The sequence below is a fragment of the Cebus imitator genome, unplaced genomic scaffold (assembly GCF_001604975.1).
Source record: "Cebus imitator isolate Cc_AM_T3 unplaced genomic scaffold, Cebus_imitator-1.0 Scaffold54, whole genome shotgun sequence".
NCBI classification, from domain to species: Eukaryota; Metazoa; Chordata; class Mammalia; order Primates; family Cebidae; genus Cebus; species Cebus imitator.
The window spans coordinates 7,558,453-7,581,578 of NW_016107369.1; the positions used below are offsets into that span (position 1 = coordinate 7,558,453).

Here is a 23,126-nt window from a genome sequence, read left to right on the forward strand (position 1 = left end):
AAAAAAAAAAAAAGAAAAAAGAAAAACAGAAAGAAAAGAAAGAAAAAGAAAAGAAAAGAAAATGTAGACTTTGAATTCTCCAATGGCATCAGGACAATTCTTACCACTTAATTCTATTACCAGAGTGGCACTGCAACCACCACATCAATAAGGTTTTGTCTAATAAAAGGAAGGGAAGAGGTGAAGTTTTAATAGCTAACATTTACTGAATACCTACTATGTGCCAAATACTATGTGCAGTGTTTAACCTACACTAAATTCTTACCCTCATAATGGCCCACAAGGCAAATACTACACCTGTTTGACAGATGAGCAAAGAGACTGGAGGATGGAAGAGGGAGTAACTAGTCCTGCAGGGAGTGACACAAGATTACAAACTGTCAGTTCCAGTGACTCAGCTCCATTAAATATCACCAGAACTCAACCAGGTTTGTCTTGTTCTATTTCTACCATTGTAACACATGTCTACAACTTCTTATTTGCAATTCTGAAGTTGAAAGGTAGAAACCAAATTTAAGCAAACACATTTGACAGCTAAACTTGATATGGGCCTGACATTAGTACTTTTAATTTATTCATATTTGTGTGAATATTCATACTCTCCCTGAATAACTGATTGTGGGATGCTGCCCCAGATCTCACTGGGAATATTACTACATGGGTCATGCATTTTATTACCCCTCTAAAATCTGAAAATTCCTGAATCCTGAAACATAGCTAGCCCTGCCATTTTTTATTGGGAAACTTGAACTACCATTTTCAACTTTCCAAACCAAATGGTTCAGACAGCGATAACAGAAAATGTCATTGAGGGAAAAAAAAAAACACAAAAAACCCTTGCTTGCTTTGTCTCCCTCCCCTGCACCCTGTTTAGCTGACAAGAAAGCTCGGCAGCCTTTGCATTGTGCATAGACAAAAGAGTTCCTGGAGTTCCATAATCCTATCGGCCTGACTCTCATAACCTGCACTGGTTCGAGGAAAGTAAGGTTCCAAGTCGGAAACTTGCAAATAACTGGATATACTGATATTGGAATATTTTAAAAATAGCATAAAACCTGACCTATTGCTACCTCAATTATTAACAGAAACACATTTGGGACTTAGTTCATTTTTGTATTGCACACATAAGAAAAAAAAAAATAGGGTAAAACTTCTGCCCACTACTGACATTTAACCCCTTTCTCAGCTGGCCTGCTTCCAATGGCTGAATGTGGCTAATGCTTAAGGGGAATGCTCCCACAGATGAAGGTTTCATCTTGGCTTTAGAATTGAGCTAAGTATCCTATTAGATCTCAACAAATAAATAAAAAGAGAGATATAGTCTCGATGTCTATTACAAAGGAAGTCCTTAATACAGCCAGATCCCAGGGCTGAACATTACCTGCCTCTCCTTCCAGACAGAACAAAGAGATCAAGCAATCTGTAGAGACGAAGGGGCTTTAAGTTACATGTTGTCTGGCTATGCCTCCCAGGACAGACTTCGCTCGCAACAATGTAAAACAAAAGTCATCCTGACTAATGGAAAGCATTACAGTCACACTGAATTTGTAGGTGCCTACTTAAAAATTCTAAGATAGAGGCCTAAGATCTCATTGTGCAATACTCAAAAGGATTCATTTATTTAAAAAAAAAAAGTTTCCTGCAGAAAGAAGATAAGAACTTCCCCCAAAGTAGTGGACAAGCAGAATTCAAGGACATGACAATGTGCCTCTTCTGATTGAATTCTCATACCCTAGTGAGCTCCATCTGCAGAGAGAACAAACTGGTTTCCCCAGTTGTAAAAGGAATGATCCTTTAAGAGGATTAGGAAATTCCTTTGAAAGTCCAATTTCCTCTGGTTTGAAACTACCAAATGTCACTTGCTGTATCCTCAAAGGTGACAATATGACTGCATCTTGATTTCCACTCCAATTAGATAAAAGGTAGGTGGCATTCTCTGAACTCAGAATCCTTAATTAGCAGCCATGCTCCCAGACAGAATGACATGTTGACACGAAGTTAAGTAAATGTAATCAGGAATATTCTAAAAGAAGCAAATGTACATGGAGGTAAAGCCATGATGTGGGGATTTTGGATTGTTTTGTGGTTATATAAAACGGTATTTATTGTTTGAGAAACACACAAACATGCCTATATGGTCTTATGTATCTGAATATACAATACTTTAAGGTAATGATCAAAATAGAGTTACGATGACACCAGAAGCCCTCCTGGAACAGGCTAGGTTTATCCACAGTTTAGCATTCTGCTTTGGATAACCTCTGGGTCATTTAGGAATGCTGCTGTAATTCATGTCTGCAGATCAGCTGTTCATATGGAGCACTGAGGGATGTGTTGGGCACTCAATAGATGTTTGTGCCTACAAAAGTGATGGTGGTCAGTCCAACAGGACAAAGGCTATATTTGAGATGAAGGTCTTGAATCTCAACAAAGCAAAGGGGTCTTTCAACACCTACTAAAAGTAATGTGAGCTTCTACAGCTGGGAACCAACAGTAGATAAATTTGCTCTTCCTCTCTAGAGTTAAGACACAGACACTGCAATCTAACTTAAACAGGCATAACTTTCTGGAAAGATGGACAATAGTCACAGCCCTGTACTAGAAGAAAGAGATGTGAATAACCAATTCTCAGAGCCGTGTTAGGAAGTTTTGCATTTTACCCCATCTTCCCTGGTATCATGGCCAGAGGAGGGCCACTGGGGTAGCACAAACCATGAGAATAACCCAATTCTAACATTCTTACGAAACCTCTACTATTGTCTAATTAAATTTAGAAATTTAAAATAGTCACTATGAGTTATTTCATTGTGCAACAGTTCTTGAAGTGTAGACTGTGAACTTTTGAACATCTCTGAGAATTTTCTTGTGGGGAGTGATGACTCATGACATCAAAACTTTCTTTATAACACCATTAGAGTCAATCTGGTATTTTCCACGGACATATGCACTCAGGTGCATATGTCAAATTGCCGGCATCTTAGCATGGATCAAACAGTGGCCCCAAACTATACCAGCAATCCTTATGTTCTTTTTCTCTGCTATACAGTCACCCCTTCCCCAAATAAAAATCCAGTTAAAAATGTCCTTGATAAAGCAGTCAAATATTAACTTGTATTAAATGTAGACAATGAGTACATGCTTTTTAATATTCCATGTGATGAAATGAAGCGTGTATTTAAAGCATCTTTTGCCTACTGAAGTACCTTATGGTATCTCAAAAGCAGAAGCACTTGTTAACTGAACTGGAAGATGAACTCTGTGTCTCTTTCATATAAGACTGCTAGGCAGAATAATGTTCCCCTTAACCCACCTCCTTCCTAATCCCTTGATCCTGTGAATATGTAATGTTAATGGTAAAGGGGAACTCAGATTACAGGTGGATTTAAGATTGCTAATTAGCATAAGGGGAGAGTAGCCTAGACTATCCAGATGGGCCCAATGACTGAAAGGTCCTTAAAAGTGGAAGAGGAAGGCAGAAAATGATAATCAGAAAAAGACAATGGAGGCGAGGCGGGGTCAGAGGGATGCAACACTGCTGGCTTTGGAGATGGAGGGCTATGAGCCAAGGCACACGGACAGCCACTAAAAGCCAAAAAGGCCAAATACAGATTCACCCGTGGAGCCCCACAAAGGACACAGGCCTGCCAACACCTTGATTTTAGCCCAGTGAGACCCATATTGAATTTCTAACCTATAAAACTGTAAAATAATGAATCATTTTTTTTTTAAGGAAATGAGTAGGAGTAATTTCTTATAGCAGCAATAAAAACATAACTAAAATCACCATTTTCATATGAAAGACCAAACAACAAATTATAATTATGCAGTCTTGTGTATTTGGGAGATACTGTCTTGAAAATAAAATGGAGAATCTGTTACTTCAGCAAAAGCAAGTGACAATATTTCCTGACAATAACAGAATTTAAGCTCTAAAGCAAAATTTAAATTTTGGGAAACTTATACCAAAAGGGTGTAAGTTTTTGGCATAAGTTCTCACTATGAGCTTGCAAGCTTCCCAACACTTAAATCTTTTTCTAATAAGATCAATTGAATATTCTCCTTATTGTAAACTAAGTAAACACCTACAAAATCTGCATAAGAGAACCATTTTTTCCAAATGACGGATGCATGAAATTACAAAATCATGGATGAGTAAAAGATTCATTCAAGGCCAGTCATGGTGGTTCATGCCTGTAATCCTAGCACTTTTGAGAAGCCAACGCAGGAGGATCACTTGAGGCCAGGAGTTCAAGACCAGCCAAGGGCAACACAGTGAGATCCTGTCTCTCTAAAACAAAAGAAAAATTAGGTGGGTATGGTGGCATGTGCTTGCAATTCCAGGACTTGGAAGCTAAGTTGGGAGGATGGCTTAGGCCCAGGAGATCAAGGCTGTAGTAAGCCATGATTATGCCACTGCACTCCAGCCTGTGCAACAGAGTTTTACCCTGTCTTAAAAAAAAAAAAAAAAAAATTCATTCAAAGTGTATGAAAGTCAATGAATTTTTAATTTAACAGAATACACTCATGATTTCAGATTCCACATTGCTATTAACCTTTAAGAAACCACCGCTTGTTGAGTTTTGGTGTTATATCAGAGGAAAATATCCACAGTTAATTGAAAGGGCCACAGGAAAGTCCTTCCTTTCCCAAATACATAAACTCTTGTGAGGCCAGATTTTCTTCATCTACTCCAACCAAAACAACATATTGTAACAGACTGACAGCAGATGCACATATGTGAGTCCAACTGCCTTCTATTAAGCCAGACATTAAAGAGAGCTGAAAAAATAATACTTTCTTTGCACTAGTTTTCCATTTTAGAAAACCTTTTTCACAAACGTGATACTTATATTAACATGTAATCATTTTATTATTTTTTTAAATAACAATATTTTAAAATTTGTTTTGATTGTAATGTGGCAAATAAACACAAACAAAAAAGTCAAATAAACAAAAAGCTCTTGGGATCCTTAACTTTTAAAAGAATGAAGGAACTCAGACATAAACATCTGAGAACTGTATTGCTATGCTTTCTTTTCCATTTCTCTAATGACTAAAAAAGTCATCTAACTTTTCCTATGTTCATTGGTTATTTTGATAATCTTTCTTCTGAAAGTCAGGATTTTTCCCTTTGGCTGCTGTTAAGATTCTCTGTTTATCACTAGCTGGAAACAATTTGATTATGTGTGTTGGTGTCATTTTCTGCATGTTTCTTATTCTTAGGGCTCACTGAGTTTCTTGGGTCTGCTTGCATCACATGTGGAAAATCTGGAACTATTATTTCCTCAACTACTTTTTCTGGTAGTTCCTATCTCCTCTGGGGACTCCAATTATATGAATATTAGGTGAGGTGAAGTCATCTCACGGTACATTGGATTAATGCTGGTTTTTTGCAATTGTTTCTATTGCTATGTCATCAAGTTCACTAATCCTTTCTTCCACAGTGTCTATTATGCTATTAATTCTATCCAGTGTATTTTTCAACTCAGATATTATAGCTTTCATATCTATAAATAGAAAATGTTTATGTTTCACAGATTTCTACTTAATATGTTCAATCTTCCCACTTCCTGAACTTATAAAAAGACATCAGAGTCATTTTTGTGGTTTTAATTATTTAATTATTTTATCTCCTTCCCCACTATAGGTCATATGCTCCTGCTTACAGTTTTTAATTAAATGACTGTGCTGGATATTGTTGTATTCCTATAAAGTATTATTGAGCTAAGTTCTGGATCACATTTAAATTGCTTGGCAATAGATTGAGCCTTTCAGTTCTTGCTTTTAAACTCTGGTTGTGCCAGAGCAGTATTTAGTCTAAGGATAATTCTGCCCCACTATTGAGGCAAAAGCATTGAGGCTCTACTCAATGCCATGTAAATTATAAGGTTTTCCAGTCTGGTTTGCAGGAGTTGAAACTATCTGCACTAGGGGTAGTCTGCTTATGGTTTTCTCCTCTTGATATTCTCTGTGCTCTGCAAATTCTAGCCTCCCTGGACTCACATGTCAATCTCAAATCAGGAAGGCCTCTGGGCTTCAACTGGGTATCCCCTCCCTATACTGTAGCCTGGAAACTCTCTTCAGGCAGAAAGCTGGTGCAATCTTAGGTTTCACCTCATTTGTTTCCCACCTCCCAGGCAATCAATATCCTTCACTGCCTGATGTCCAACATTACAAAAAGCATTGTTTCATTGTTTTTAAGTTGTTTCAGATGGAAGGTTAAAATGAAGCCCCTCTTGCTTAATCTTATCAAGAAGCAGAAATTTGCCTTCAGTTTTTAAATCAACTTTATTGATGTATAATTTCCAAATAGTAAATACATCTGTTTGAGGCGTATAAGTTAATAACTTTTGACAAACCCCCAACACAATCAAAATAAAGAACATTTCCATTACCCGAATAGCTCCTGGTTCCCCTTTGCAGTCCATCCCTACATCATCTAACAGCTTCAGGCAACCACTGTCCTAATTTTATTTTTTACTATAAATTAGTTTTGTCTACATTTTAAAGAATTTTGTGGGGGAATAATTCATTGTGAGGGATACTCTTTGAGCACTTTAGAAATGTCTTCTGGCTTCCATTTTTTCTTCAGGCTTTATAGCCCAGTAAATGTTTAACAGTCTTGTTGTTCTTTGAAGGTATTTTTCCATCTGGCTACTTTAAAAGATTTTTCTCTTTTTCTTTTATTTTCAGCAATTTTTACTATGAGCCTACATTTGATTTTCTTTAATATTACCTTGCTTAGGGTGGACATAGCTCTTTGATTATAACTTAATGCATGTCTTTCATCAGTTCTGGAAATTTCTCTATTAGCATGTCTTCAAATATTGCTTTTATTCCCAAATAATGCATAAATATCTTCTCTTCTTCTGGAAATCCAATCATACACATATTTTGCCATTACCCACATGACTTTCAGACATATTTCTATATTTTTCCATGTTTTCTTGTCTCCATTCTTTAGATATAATTTTTCTGACAATCTGTCTTCATCAATTCTCTCTTCTACTGTGTCCAATATGCTCTTAAACATAGCTACTTTTAAATGAGTCTAACTTTAGGGGGATTTTAGTTTTAGTGTTTCAATATAGGCTGGGTGCAGTGGCTCACGCCTGTAATCCCAGCACTTTGGAAGGCCAAGGCGGGTGGATTACTTGAGGTCAGGAGTTCGAGACCAGCCTGGCCAACATTGTAAAACCCCTTTTCTACTAAAAATACAAAAATTAGCCGGGTGTAGGGGCACATGCTTGTAATCCCAGCTAGTTGGCAGGCTGAGGCTTGAAAACCACTTGAACTCAGGAGGTGGAGGTTGCAGTGAGCCATGATCGTGCCACTGTACTCCAGCCTAGGCGACAGCATGAGACTACATCTCAAAGAAAACAAAAAAAGAATTTCAATATGATTGTTTTACAGATTTGAGTTCTCTAGTGAGCCTTGAATTCAACTGGTAATCTACAAAGCCCTATGAAAGCTCTGATTTGATCTGATCACTGAAAGCTCTGATCTTGTCTCCTTTTTATCTGCTGCTTTATGCTAGATGTAAAAATTCCAAGATTCTTACCTATCAGCAAATGTCTAAGGGAAAAAAGCACTGTAAAATATTGTTAGTCTTGATAAATCCCTATTTCTCAATATTTTTTTTTCTAGATTAAGCTCTTTTATTTTTTTGAGACAGAGTCTTGCTCTGTTGCCCAGGCTGGAGTGCAGTGGTGCGATCTCGGCTCACTGCAACCTCCACCTCCCAGGTTCAAGCAATTCTCCTGCTTCAGTTTCCTGAGTAGCTGAGACTATAGGCGCATGCTACCATGCCCAGCTAATTCTTGTATTTTTAGTAGAGACAGGGTTTCACTATGTTGGCCAGACTGGTCTCAAACTCCTGACCTTGTGATCTGCCCGTCTCGGCCTCCCAAAGTGCTGGGATTACAGCCATGAGCCACTGTGCCCAACCTAGATCAAGCTCTTGGTGCCACATCTAAGAATTCTTAACCAAGCTCAATGTCCCAAAGAGTTTCTTCTATGTTTTTCTCAAAGAAATCTTAATACTTGTAGATTTCAATCCATGATCTATTTGAATCAATTTTTGATGCTTAAAAGTCAAGGTTTATGCAGGAGGCACGGTGGTTCACGTCTGTAATCCCAGCACTTTGGGAGGCTGAGGTGGGTAGATCACTTGAGATAAGGAGTTCAAGACCAGCTTGGCCAACATGGTGAAACCCTGTCTCTACTAAAAATAGAAAACTTAGCCAGCCATGGGGAGGCAGAGGTTCAATGAGCCAAGATCATGCCATTGCAATCCAGCCTGGGCAACACAGCAAGACTCAGTCTCAAATTAAAAAAAAAAAAACCCAAAAAGTCCAGGTTCATTATTTTGTTTATGGATGTCCAGTTGTCCCAGCACTGTCTGAAAAGCCTGTCTTTCCTCCACTGAATTGCTTTTACATCTATGCCAAAAATCAGCTAGATCTATTTGTGTGGGGCTGTTCTCTATTTCTTGTTTCTCTATTCTACTGATCCCTGTGTCTATCCTCCCAGCAATGCCCCACAGTCTTGACTACTGTAGCAATACAACATGTCTTGAAATGAGAATAATTTCTCCCACACCAATTCCTCTTTCTCAAATTGTTTTAGGTATTCTAGTTCCTTTGTTTTTTCCACATAAACTTTAGAATAATCTTGTCAATAACTACAAAAAAGGCTTGCTGGAATTTTGATAAAAATTAAGAAGTTAAACTTTATATAAGTTTGGAGAAAGCTGACATGATTAATATATGTTCACTCTCTCAATTTATGAATATATTCTGCCTCTCCATTTATTTCGTTCTTTGGTTTTAGAGACAGGACTTAATTTGTCACCCAGGCTGGAGTGTAGTAGGATAATCATAGCTCATGGCAGCCTTGAAACCTGGGCTCAAGCGACCCTCCTGCCTCAGCCTCCTGAGTAACTGGAGCTACAGGTGTACACCACACCTGGTTAAATTTCTAAATTTTTTTGTAGAGACAGGATCTCACTACATTGCCCAGGCTGCTCTTGAATTATCGGGTTCAAGCAATTCTCATTCCTTGGCCTCCCAAAACGCCAGAATTACAGAAGTGAGCCATCATGCCCAGCATGAGGATTTTGATTCTTGCATCAGGGTTTTGTTCAAGTCCTATTCATGTTTTGTTAGTCGCATGCCCAAGTTTTTGTTTATGTTTTGAGATGAGGTCTTACTGTGTTGCCTGGGCTTGTCTTAAACTCCTGGGTTCAAGTGATCTTTCTGCTTCCTGAGTATCTGGGATTACAGGCACATGCTACCATGTCTGGCTCCAAGTTCTGTGTTTGTTTGCTTAGGGACTGTAAATAGTAAATTTTAATTTCAGTGTCCACATATTCACTGAAAGAAATCTAATTGATTTTTATAAGTTGGTGTTGAATCATACAACCTTGCTAAACACATTTTGTAGTTTCAGGTTGTTTGTTTACAGATTCCTTAGGGTTTTGTACATAGACCAGCATGTCATCTGAAATAGGAGTTTTATTTTTCCCATTCCCGTATCCATATGCCTTTTCTTTTTCTTGCCTTATTGCACTGACCAACTTCCCATACTATGCTGAATAGCAGTGGCAACAGCACATATCCTTCCCTTTCTCCAGTCTCTCACTATTAAGAAAACTGCAAGCTATAGAAGTTTTGTAGATGTTCTTCATAAAGCTGAGAAAGTTCCTAGTTTTTATCAAAACTAAGTTCAAATTTTATCAAATGGTTTTTCTCCATCACTTGATATTATCACGTGATTTTTCTTCTTTAGTCTGTTAGTATGATGGGCTACAGTAAATTTTTGTCAACACTGAATCAGCCTTGCATTTCTAGAATAAATCCAACTAGGTCATAGTCTACAATTTTTTTTCTACTTTATTACATTTGCTATTTTTTTTCCAGGAATTTTACATGTACATTCATGAGGGATGTGGTCAGTAGTTTGTTTTTTCCTACCTTTGTCTGGCTTTGGTATCAAGGTTTCATAAAGTGAAATGTAAAATATTCCTTATTTTGTATTTTCTCGAAGCAATTGTTCAGAACTGGTGATAATCTTTCTTGAAATGTTAGGTAGAATTCTCCAAGAAAATCATCTGGCCCAGTGGGTTTCATTTTTGGAGTTTTAAAGTTATGAATTTAATTTTTTTCAATAATCATAGGCTATTCAAATATTCTATTTCAGTTAGCTGAGTTGTGACAGTGTTTTTTGAGGAGTTGTCCCATTTCCTCTTGTCAAAATTATATATATTCAGTTGTATACAGTATTCCTTCAATAAACTGTTGCTACTGGGAGGGTTGGTGGTAATATCTCATTTCATTCCTGATAGAGTAGTGCTCCCGTATTCATGAGGGATATGTTCCAAGACCTTCAGTGAATGCCTGAAACCATGGATAGTACCAAACCTTATATAACTATATACCATGTTTTTCCCTATGCCTAAAAATCTATAATAAAGTTGTTATTTATTTTTTTTAAGAGTCTCACTCTGTCACACAGCCTGGAGCACAGTGGCTTGGTCATGGCTTACTAAAGCCTCCAACTTCTAGACTCAATTGATCCTCCTGCTTCAGTGTCTTGAGTAGGTGGAACTACAGACATGAGCCACCAGGCCTAGATAAATTTTTTTATGTTTCATAGAGATGGTGTCTCACTATGTTGCCCAGGCTGATCTTGAACTTCTGGCCTCAAATGGTTCTCCCACTTCAGCTTCCTGAGTTGCTGAGATTATAGATGTAAGCCACTGAGCCCTGCTCAATAAAATTTAATTTATAAATCAGACATAGTAAGAAATTAACAACTAGTTATAAAATAGATCAATTATAACAATATAATGTAATAAAAGTTAAGTGAAACTTTCTCAAAATATCTTGTACTCTGCTATTTTCAGACCACAGTTGACTGCAGAAAGTGAAACCACAAATAATGAGGGACTACTGTGTTGACAAGGTTTGTATCGTCTCCGTTTTTCTTTCTCAGTCTTGTTAGAGGATTTTCAATTTTATCAATTTTTTCAAAGATCTAGCTCTGTGTGTGTGTGTGTCTGTGTGTGTGTGTGTGTGTGTGTATAGGATCTGGGCTTTATGAAAAAATTTTAAGGACCAAAAGATGTAGCATTTAAAAAAAAAAAAAACGGAGTCTCATTCTGTTGTTCAGGCTGGAGGGCAGTGGCACAATCTTGGCTCACTGCAACCTCTGCCTCCCAGGTTCAAGTAAATCTGCCTCAGCCTCTTGAGTAGCTGGGACTACAGGTGGGTGCCAACATGGCCCACCTAATTTTTGTATTTTTAGTAGAGACACAGTTTCACCATGTTGGCCAGGCTGGTCTCAAGTGATCCTACCACCTCCGCCTCCCAAAGTGTTGGGATTATAGGTATGAGCCACCGCTCCCAGCCAGGTCTAGCTTTTTCTTTCATTAATTTCCTTTAATGTTTTTCTATTTTCAATTTCATTAATTTATGCTCTATACCATTTCCTTCTTTCTACTTGCTTTGGATTTATTTTGCTCTTTTCTTTCTAGTAACATAAGGTTACGACCTAAGATTTCTGGTGTGAGATGTTTTGTCTTTTCTAACGCTGCATTTAGTACTGTAAATTTCCCCCTCAGCCTGCTTTAATTGTATCCCCCAAAATCTCATATGTTGTCTTTTCCTTCCCATTCAGTTTACATACATTTCTTCATTTCCCTTCAAGTGTTTTCTTTGACCCACTGGTTATTTAGAAATCTGTTTTTTAGTTTCCAAGTGCCCAGAGGTTTTTCTATTATGTTTGTTATTTCTAGTTTGATTCCATTTCCATTTTTATTAGAAAACACACTTTTTGTCATTTTATTTCTTTTAAATTTGAGGGTGTTTATTTCATGGGACAGGATATAGTCTATCTTGGCATACATTCCATGTGCACATTAAAAGAACACATATTCTGCTGTTATGAGTGAAGTATTTTATGTCAATTAAGATATTTTTAGTTGATTTTGTGAAGTTCTATGTCTTTGCTGATTTTGTCTAGTTGTCCTTTCCATTGTTGAAGGAGAGATGCTAAAATCACCAACTGTAATTGTGTATTTACCTATTTCTCCTTTTAGTTTCATCTATCTTTTTTTTTTTCTTCACATTACAGCCGTTGGATGCATACATATTTAGGATTGCTGTCTTTTTTGTGGATTGACCTCTTCATCATTATGTAATGATCCTTTCTGTCTCTGTTAATTTCTTTGCTCTGAAGTCTACTTTATCTGACATTATTAAGCCATTATAGCTTTCCTTTGATTCATGTTTGCATGGTACATCTTTTTCCATTCTTTGCTTTCAACTTACTTATTCAAGCAACTCTATAGTTTATATTACTGGACAATGCTTTTTAAAATCCATTCTGCCTATCTCTGTCCTTTAATTGGTATATTTGGATCTTTTGCTTTCAATGAATTTCTGCATTAGAGTTTAAGTCTGTCATTTTATCTTATTTTTCATTTATTTTCTTTACCTTGTCTTTCTGAGAACTACTTGAGTGCTCTTTAGAATCGCTTTTTGATTAATCTATAGAGCTTTTGAATTTATCTCTTAGTCTTAATTTTTAGTGATTGCTCTATGTATTACTATATATATCTTTATCTACATAGCTGATATCTACATGCATCAACATTTTACCAATTGAAGCAAAGTGTAGAAACTTTACCTCTCTTAGTCTCTTTACTCTCCCCCATTTATAAAATACTTATATTTAAAAATTCCTGGCCGGGCACGGTGGCTCACGCCTGTAATCCCAGCACTTTGGGAGGCCGAGGCGGGTGGATCACGAGGTCAAGAGATCGAGACCATCCTGGTCAACATGGTGAAACCCCGTCTCTACTAAAAATACAAAAAATCAGCTGGGCATGGTGGCGCATGCCTGTAATCCCAGCTACTCAGGATGCTGAGGCAGGAGAATTGCCTGAACCCAGGAGGCGGAGGTTGCGGTGAGCCGAGATTGCGCCATTGCACTCCAGCCTGGGTAACAAGAGTGAAATTCTGTCTCAAAAAAAAAAAAAAAAAAAAAAAAATTCCTGTATATATGCTTGAAAAACACATTTGACATTGTAGTTTTTGCTTCAAAGGGCAAAATAATTTAGGAAACTCATTAAGAAAATTATTTACCCATATTTTTACTCTTTCCTTCTCTCTCAAGTTCCAAGATCCCCCCGCCCCTTTTTCTTGAGGATGGGAGTTTCGCCTTTGTTACCCAGGCTGGAGTGCAGTGGTGTGATCTCAGCTCACTACAACCTCTGCCTCCTAGGTTAAAGCGATTTTCTTGCCTCAGCCTCCCAAGTAGCTGGAATTATAGGCGCATGCCACCACACCTGGCTAATTTTTTGTATTTTCAGTAAGACAAGGTTTCATCATGTTGGCCAGGCTTGTCTCAAACTCCTGACATCAGGTAATCCACCCACCTTGGCCTCCCAAAGTGCTGAGATTACACGTGTGAGTCACTGTGCCCTCCCAAGATCCCTTCTATCACTTCCTTTCTATTTAGATGACTTAGCCACTTTTAAAGGGTTGGTCTACTCGTAACAAATTCTCTTAATTTTCCTTCATCTGAGATATCTCAGTTTCATTCCTGATGGATATTCTCCCTGAACACAGAATTCCGGGTTGACGGTTCTTTTCTTCCATCTCTTGAAAAATTATCATGCCACTTCTTTCTGGCCTCCATGGTTTCTGATGAAAGATCTGTGATTCAAATTGTTCTTCTCTTATAGGTAACATGTCATTTCTCTTTTGCCTTTTTTTTTTTTTTCCCATATTTAGTGTTCAAAAATTTTACTATGATGTGTCTTGCTGTGACTTCTTTGGGTTTATACTGTTTCGGATTTGCTCAGTTTCCGGTTGTCGGTATAAGCAGTGATTTTGAATTGAATTCTGGACATTTGAGATATTAACTTACAAGACCCTGGATCTTATTTAAATCCTCCACTTAGCAGGCTTTCTTTATTACCATTCTGGTATGGAGAAAGGGACACTGCCAGATGGAGCTGAACTTCAAGTTCCCTTCATGACATCTAAGGGAAACGGGTACCTCTGAATTGCTAAGCAGTGGAGAGAGTTCCAGCTCCCTGTTAGGTCTCTCCTAACACCACCCTGGCTGGTATCAGGCATGCATGATTACTACTCCCTGTGTGGCTTTCACTGACACTTTGATAAGGAGACCCTGTTATTGCTGCGTGTGCCAAATGTCTGACTCTCCACCAGGCCTCTTCTGATGCCACACAGTGGGGAGCTGCAGGGGTGCTTCATTACCACTACACAGTGATGAAGGTTCCAGCTCCTCAGTTAGCCTTCTCTAATAATGCCTCAGCAAGGATTAGGGAGGAGGAGAGGCTGTGGGTTTTTGTTTGTTTGCTTGCTTTTGTAGTGTTCAGTTGGAGTAGAGAGGTTCCTGATTTAAAGTTTTCTAAGTTTGTCCTTTTTTTGTTTTTTGTTTTTTTTGGGTCCTTTGCAAAAAAGAATAGACTTTTGGGGGCATTTTGGCTTTGCCTATAGGCATTTCTGACTTCTTCAGCCCAAGACTGGGATATCTGAGCAAAGTGAAAACCCAGGGACCTCACGGCTATGCCATTCCTGAGATCTCAATGTCCCTAACCAGCCCGCTGCTTCTCTCCACCTTTCAGATTCATTTTATGTTTGTTTTATACATGTGTCCAAGGTTGCTGGCTGTACCTAGCAGGAGGAATACAGAGAAATACATCTACTCCATCTTTCCAGAATCTAAAGTCCAAAAACTTAGTTTTAAAAATATTTTGTCCAATTTTCCTGGTTATTCTCAATGGGTGGGCTGGTCCGCAATAAGCAACTTTGCCATTACTGAAAGTAAAGACCTTGGTCATTAAAACAACAACAAAAAATTCATGTATTTCACATTATTTGCTTTGATTTATTCTTTTTACACGTAACTCTCTTAACCACTTCCTGAAGATAAATCTCTATACTGTCCTCCAAAAAGAATGGCAAAGAAACTAGAAAAATTCAGTGTTGAGAGCAAAAAAATGCCAGTTAGAAATGTATACCCTCGTTGGGAATTACTAACAAAAATCCAACTGCTTTAAAAAAAATGACATGTGGATACTAAGTAGTAAAGTTCAAAAAAAAAATTTGACAGAGATGCTTTCAAAATTATATACAAGTACACAGACATATTCTAATCTATTTTTATATTTGGCATAATGTAAAGGAAATATTCTACACACACAATAATTTTATCTAATAATGTGTTGTTCAAAATTTCTCACAAAGATAGAAAGCTTCATATTAGGTACTACGTTGATACTAAATGTACCCAATATTTTTGACACTGAGATGAATTTCAATTATACAGAAAAAAAGTCTTCATTGCAGTACTGTTTGTAATAGAGAAGGACTGAAATCTACCCATAAATGCCCATCAATAGCGAAACTGATGAAATAAACTATGATACAGCAGTACAATGGAATATTATGCAGCAGTAAAAATACTGGAAACCATTCTATGTACTGACAAAAAAAATCTCAAAAATATATTACTAAATGAAAAAACCAAGTGTCTATAGCCTGTCATATTTTGTGTAAGGGGTGAAATAAAGCTGCATATGCATATTTGGTGGTATATGCATAAAGAAATAGAAATACAGAAACTAACAGGGTGACGGCTATGAGGGAGGAGAGAAAAGGGTCATAGGAACAGGCGGAAACGGAACCCTGCAATGTAAACATAGTCATATTGCTTTGATTTGGGGACCATTTGAAACTACTGCCTACTTCAAATAAATCCTATAGGAAAGAAATTAACTTTCTATTTTAAAGCTGAATTTAAAACACAATCCACAATTCAAAATCCAGGAGACTGAAATGTCTGCCACCAGTTCCTGTGTCTTTTTGAATTGTGAATCAGAGTCCTCACCTGTGGTCTTAGTCTTACTGTGTTCTATCACTGCAAACTGCAATCCTACCATAGCCACATGTCTTCCAAATGCTAATGCTATTGGTCCCATTAATCACAGAATCTTCTCATTGGAAGGGACTCCATCCTGTCATCCAATCCAGCCTCAGCCAGGAAAAAACAGGGATGGGCCAGCACAGAGTGATCACTACTTGCGAACACACAAGACAAAGCTACAGATGTCACTGCCTTCCTCCCCTTACTAGATGGCCCTTGTGGCTATTTCCTTCCTGAAAACGTACAGACAGATCCACCAGTTGTCTGGAATCAATTTGGTAGCCATCTGAACTCTAAACATGCATTTGCTAATATCATACTCTAAGAGAAGATTAAAATTCTAGAAATGGCAATTGTTCTGCCAAAGCTTCATTTATAGACAATCAGTTTTGGAAAAAATATTTCCCCAGTGGGTCATTTTTCAAAACTAGCTGCCCGAATCAAAGAGAAAATGACTAGTCAAACTCATTTCTCTTCACAATAAAATAATGGAGCAAGGCAATGAATAGGCTAAGTCAGCAGAGAATTCCACTCGTCCTTAATCAAAGGGTCAGTGCTATTCATTACCACATAAACATTGCTCATTTCCTTACATCCATTCTTGAGATATTTATTGCAGGCTTAAATTAAATATGATCACTTTCTCTCTTACTCTATGAAAGATAACTTCTTAAAAATTTGAGAACCCAATAAATATTTTCATTTCACTGCATTTTTAATAATCTAGAAAAACGGTGACGATTCATTTAGGCAAAGTCATTACCGTGTACATGAAACCTGACATTTCCTAATGAAAACAGAACTACCAATTTTCTCCACGGCAAACTAGCAACTGTACCTTAAATATTTATAAACCAGATCCATTCCAATTTTATTTGGGTTTAACATATTACACTGAATACTGGGCACTGAAGTTGGCAGCAATAATTCCAGTTTCTTCTCCCATTCATGGGGAGGGAAAGGACAGGGTGGCTGATGTATTGGTTAAGAATGCAGGCTCTAGAGTCTAAGTGCCTGGATTGAAGGCCAGCCTGCACAGACCCTAATTGTGATTAGTCTTTATGTCTCAGTGCTCTTATCTATAAAACAGGAAAAATAATAGTATCAAAGGATTCTGAGGATTAATTAATTCATGGAGACTATTTCACACAGTACGTGGCTTAGTCACTGCCAATAGAAATCATCTACTTTTCTTATTCCTTTACATGTGCCTCACACTCCTGCTCAGCAGGATTCCTTGCTGCCTCGTGAACTCACTGTGTGCGTCTGTCCTTCCAAACCTTGTTCCTATTGTTCTGAGTATGGACCACCCAATTGCTTATTCCCTAGCCTGATGAAACCTTCTTCCCTTCCAAGGCCCATCTCATTCTGATCCAGCTAACCAATTATGACTTGTCACCACTGCCTTGTACCTCCATTGCTCTTCATTTGCAATTCTCTTATTAGATTCATTATATTAACTGACATCCATTACAGTAATTTATGACCCTGTCTCCTTCATGGATAAAGACTATGTCTTACTATCCTATTTTGTTCTCTACAGTATTTAACAACCCACAGAGTCATTCTTACAAAGCATTTATCGGATTTGAAATAGTCACGCTTACTTGTGAAAGTAAGCATAGTATGTCACCTACAACAGAAGCTCTCTCATAGGATATTTATAAAGATTAAATGAGATAATGCATTTAAAGAACTACTAACAAGTTACTATCTTATTATCAACAGTTCCTATTTCTTGAATGTTTTATCACATGCCCAGCATTGTAATAAGCTTTACATGTGGGAACGCCTTAAACCAGGGCTTGACATAATCATCTTTCATTCTCCTTGCATAAAGTAGATGAAATACAGGTATTTTTAAATGATTGTTGATGAAAAATGGTTCTATTGACAAATTTAAAAGTATCTGAATTTTCTACATCATTTAAAAGTTGACTTGATTGAATGACAAAATTCCTAATAATTCACAGCAATGTTTTTACAATTATTTATTTATTTATTTATTTAAGAGATGGGGGTCTCACTATGCTGCCCAGGGTGGTCTCGAACTCCTGGGCTCAAGCAATCTTCCTGCCCTAGCTTCCCAAAGTGCTGGGATTACAGGTGTGAATCATAGTGCCCAACTTACAGCATAGTTTTGAGGATCTAAATATTCCAATATTCTACACTGAATTTCTAATTACAAATAAAAAAATAAAGATAATAGATTTTTCTAAAACAATTAAAAACAAAGTAATTTAAGATATGTAAATAGGATCTTGGAAATCTTAAAACTGAAGAGCAGTATTATGCAAATTTCTATCTAGTGCTCAGGACTATTAAGGGATGACAGGTAAGAAAAACAGCTCTGGGAACTTCTGTACAACTTAATCCCCTTGACTGTTTAATAGGCCAATCGCTGCAATCTATTGTAAAGGGTTGCTGTGAGGATTAAATCAGACTATGCCAGTAACGTGATTAGAATATAGTAAAATGAAGCATATATTTATCTCATTCGTTTCTATCATGAGAGATGCCCCCAACTGTACTGCAAGTGAAGATCAAGATGCATGACAATAAGAATACAAATTTTCTAAAGCATCAAGTGTTCTTCTAAATTCTTACCAGTGTGAAAATATTAGCAGGTTAGTTTTGTCTTCTCACTGTCATTTTATAGAACAATGAACATGGACATCAATAAGTAATGAAAGGCCAGGCACGGTGGCTCATACCTGTACTCCCAGCACTTTGGAAGGCTGAACGGGTGGATCACTTGAGGTCAGGAGTTCCAGACTAGCCTAGCCAACATGGTGAAACCCCATTTCTAATAAAAATGCAAAAATGAGCAGGGCATGGTGGCAGCCCTGGGTAATCCCAGCTGAGGTGGGAGAATTGCTTGAGCCTAGGAGGCGGAGGTTACAGTGAGCCGAGATGGCATCACTGCACTCCAACCCGGATGATAGGGTAAAAGTCCGTCTCAAAAAAAAAATAAAATAAAATAAGTAGTGAAAGTCCCAGAAAGGCATCAGGATGGAAAATGTAAAAAGCTTGGATAAGCCCCAAAGAATCAGTTCATTTTCTAAAGTAAATTTCTTCAGGAATTGAAATGCCTACTTCAGCTCCCACAAATATATCAAGTTAAATAAAAAACAAATTATGGCCGGGCACGGTGGCTCAAGCCTGTAATCCCAGCACTTTGGGAGGCTGAGGCGCGTGGATCACAAGGTCAAGAGATCGAGAGCATCCTGGTCAACATGGTGAAACCCCGTCTCTACTAAAACTACAAAAAATTAGCTGGGCATGGTGGTGCGTGCCTGTAATCCCAGCTACTCAGGAGGCTGAGGCAGGAGAATTGCCTGAACCCAGGAGGCGGAGGTTGCGGTGAGCCGAGATCGCGCCATTGCAATCCAGCCTGGGTAACAAGAGCGAAACTCCGTCTCAAAAAAAAAAATAAATAAAATAAAATAAAAAACAAATTACTAGATTTTTGTGCAGTGCTTTCTATTTTACAGATAAAATTTTAATTTGTGTTCTGTTCACTTTAGCTTTTAATAGTGGTAAAACGAGGAATTAAAGCACCGAAGTGTTGAAAGGCAAAATGCCACAACTTAGGAAACAAATTGTGTCTTCTTTTTCAAAGCATGATTATGTAAGACAGTTAATAAAAAATAGAAAAGATATTAAAGGCATCATTTAAACCAAATGTAGAAAGAGATTTAAAGCTCTTTTTGATGAGTCCAGTTTCCTGGTATCACACTATGAATCTCTTTAAATATAAGGATATACAAAGCTGGATATTTTAAAATATGACGACACAGATGGAAACTAAAAATGCTTTGCAATGATTCATATGCGTAATCCACTGCACTTATAAGCATTTCCTTTTTAAAATCTGTATTTGTAAAGGCACCAAAATAATCAGTTTCTCAAAATATTTCCAAGGCACTAATGAGATTTCCTACCAAAAAAAATCACTCCCAAGACTAAAAGCCTAAGTATGCATGTCGTCTGCCTTATCTCAGTGTAATCCTGGCTTTGAATGCTGTATGTACGGAGATAAAAAAGACAGAGGCCAACCCCCAGTGCTCTTTAGTTCCAGACACAGAGCTATTCACATGGAATAGCATGCTTTGAACCTCCAGATTCCACTGCCTAGTAAAAACTACTGTCTAATAGTAATACTCCTGTTGAATGGGATGACATATTTAAGGCACTTACTTTCAAAGTAAAATTTAAGAGACTCATTGCCAAATTCTAATTTTGCCTAGTAAACATATTAAAGAAAACAGCTATCATATATTATGATTAATAATTTATGAAGGAAGGGACATTTTAAAACTTCCAAGAATAGCAAGGGCATAATTTCAAAACAATGGTCAGTTTTGTGAGTTAAATTTAACTTTGAGTTCAACTCTTTATAGTGTTCTTATCATTCATATGTGGATAGGACTACTCTTAACAGACCAGCACCATCTGTGATCTGGCACTTGGCAATCACAAACAGAGGACACAAAATGTGTCAGAAATCCCCATAACGTCTACAACTAGGGTATCCATTTTGTATTTACTATAGTTAAAACAAAAGAATGGCGATAAAGACCTCCTTTACATAAAATAATGTTTTAATAGAAATTTCAAATGTTAAGTACATGACTTTGTTTTGTCTAAATGTTTTTATTCTCCTTAATAAACACAGTAATAGAAATGACTGAATCAATAAAGTTGGACCTAATCATAGTTTTTCTACACCTTTGTCAGAATAAATGTTCAGAATATTTACTGGAAAACAGCCTCCAGAATAGGTAGGTTTATACATCAGTAGTCTTTTGAAGCATTCAAAGTGCCTCAAATTTTCACATTGCAAACAAGGATACTACTCACAGCATTCTTTAGATGTATGTGTCCAACAGACATTAGCTGTGCATTATGAAAAGTAAAATGGGCAGAAAAGGCAAAGATTAGAAAAGAGACATCTGGCCAGGCACAGTGGCGCATGCCTGTAATCTCAGCTAGTTGGGAGGCTGAGCAGTAGAACAGCTTGAACCTGGGAGGCAGAGGTTGCAGTGAGCTGAGATCGCATCACTGCACTCCAGCCTGGGCAACACACTGAAACTCCGTCTTCCAAAAAAAAAAAAAGAAAGAAGGGGAGAAGAGAGGAGAGAAAAAAGAGAAAAGAAATGAGATATCTAACTATTGCTTCATTATATATTCTCAGCGGCTGAATTAAAATAATAAATATACCTTAAAACTGATTTTTTGGACTCCCATTTGTTTTAATAAAATTGGAATTTTTGATTAATTAAGGACATCCTATCCAAATTTGTTCACAAAATGACATTTACTACCTGGACCCTTCAGTGAAAAATTAACATAATGAGAAAAAATGAAAGACAGAAATAAAATACCTGAACCAATTTTATTTTTGGAGGAATTTTTAAATGTAATGTTAAAACTACTACCTCCCACTATTAGGATGCAATATAGCTAAAATGCTAAAAGAAAGAATTAAATAAAGTAAGAGTATATAAATACATTATCTATAAAATTAGCCCATATGCTCAAATTATTCTAAGCAGAATGTGAAATTTTACATTTTTATATTTAAAAATCGTGGCTAGAATATACCTTTGGTGGTACTAATAGACTTTGAAACTCTTAAGCTTTTAAGAACAGTGTGGTGAAGTGGCACAGACATTGAGGCAGGCTATGTTTGCACCCTGGTTCCAAAACTTATTAACTGTGGGAAATTGAATTTATTACTTAATCTCTCTAAGCCTCAGAGCCCTTATCTCTAAAATGCAAATAATAATAGTACCTTTCTCACAGGGTAGGGAGATTAAATGAGATAACATAGTTAAGGCACTTAGAGAAGGAACTTGCAAACATGCTCACTACTATTAATAATTTATTATTACTGTATTGTTATAAATAACATTATTATTGCTCCTATTATTTATTCTCAGACACTTGAAAAATTTACTGTATATACAGGTCATAAAAGAATTTAACATAGTTTAAAGTGTCCTGTTTATAAATTCTGACATACAGAATTCATCAAAAGAGAAATTGTTCAGCGTTCAGAGTAAGAAAAAGCAAAATAAGTAATTGCAAAGAGAGTGTCTTTCACAATAAAAGATATCCAATTTCTCCATCAAAACAAGAAATATTAAGGTCTCTATTCTGGAAGCCTAGGGGGAAATGTGAGCAAGAATGCTCTCCTCAGAAAGACAAACTCACCCCTTGTTCATCCAGTTTCATGAGCTGCTCTGTGACCTTGGGCGTGTTGAAGGCCAATCGCAGGCACTGGACATTGAGCTCAGGAACCACGTGCTCCAGCACTTCTTTAAGAGGCAGCCCTCTGGCCGTCGAGTGCTTGGCTGTCGAAGGAATGGCATCCTCCAGGACTGAACCTCTCAATGTCATGAGCTACAAGAGAGACAAGTGCTGTGGTGAGGCTTCTGAGATGTGAGACGCCTGAACACATGTACATGCACTGCAGGCCTGGACTGTGGGGCTCCTCATAGAGCTGGGCAATGATTTTTGATGGGTAAAGCCAGTGAGAGAGAAAGAATGAGAAAAGTGGTGGAGGATACAGAATACATGAAAAATGAAACCAATCTTTCAAGACTGGGGGGGTCCAAAGGAGCACATAATCAAATTAAATCTGAGGATTTAAATACCAAAACACCAAAAGTAACCAAATATACATTTCCGAAGTAACAAAAATAACATTTCCTTAAAAGATATCAGTAAAGATCACCATGTCTATATGGCTATACAATGTCACTATGCATACTAATTAGGAAATTAAGAAGGCTGAATCCCAGAGCAATGTCTGAAGAGTAAATACCTAGAGTTTGGATGTTATACTTCTTTGAATTATAAAAAGGGGGAGATAAAGTTTTAAGCTTCAGAATGCATGGCTGACAAGCATAAGCTATTCATGTTACCAAATATTGCTGACACCGGACAATCATCACTGTCAATACAGCAGCAAAGGCAACAGCAGCTGAAATTACTTTTGATTTTCTCTTATTTCTTAAAATGCCTTCCCTTCTTAAAAGACCCTCCATTAAGCCGGGCGCGGTGGCTCAAGCCTGTAATCCCAGCACTTTGGGAGGCCGAGGCGGGTGGATCACAAGGTCAAGAGATCGAGACCATCCTGGTCAACATGGTGAAACCCC

At 37.4% G+C, this 23,126-nt stretch overlaps 1 protein-coding gene across 11 annotated transcripts in view; it reads right to left on the reverse strand.

Annotated features, from left to right (window-relative positions):
* SIPA1L1 (signal induced proliferation associated 1 like 1) overlaps positions 1 to 23,126 on the reverse strand; it is a 393,891-nt gene that overhangs the window by 92,611 nt on the left and 278,154 nt on the right. For all 11 annotated transcript variants that reach the window (XM_017528751.2, XM_017528750.2, XM_037738573.1 and 8 more), the window contains one exon: positions 22,180 to 22,368. In XM_017528751.2, the coding sequence (XP_017384240.2) occupies positions 22,180 to 22,368 (189 nt within the window). The remainder of the gene's footprint in view (positions 1 to 22,179; positions 22,369 to 23,126) is intronic.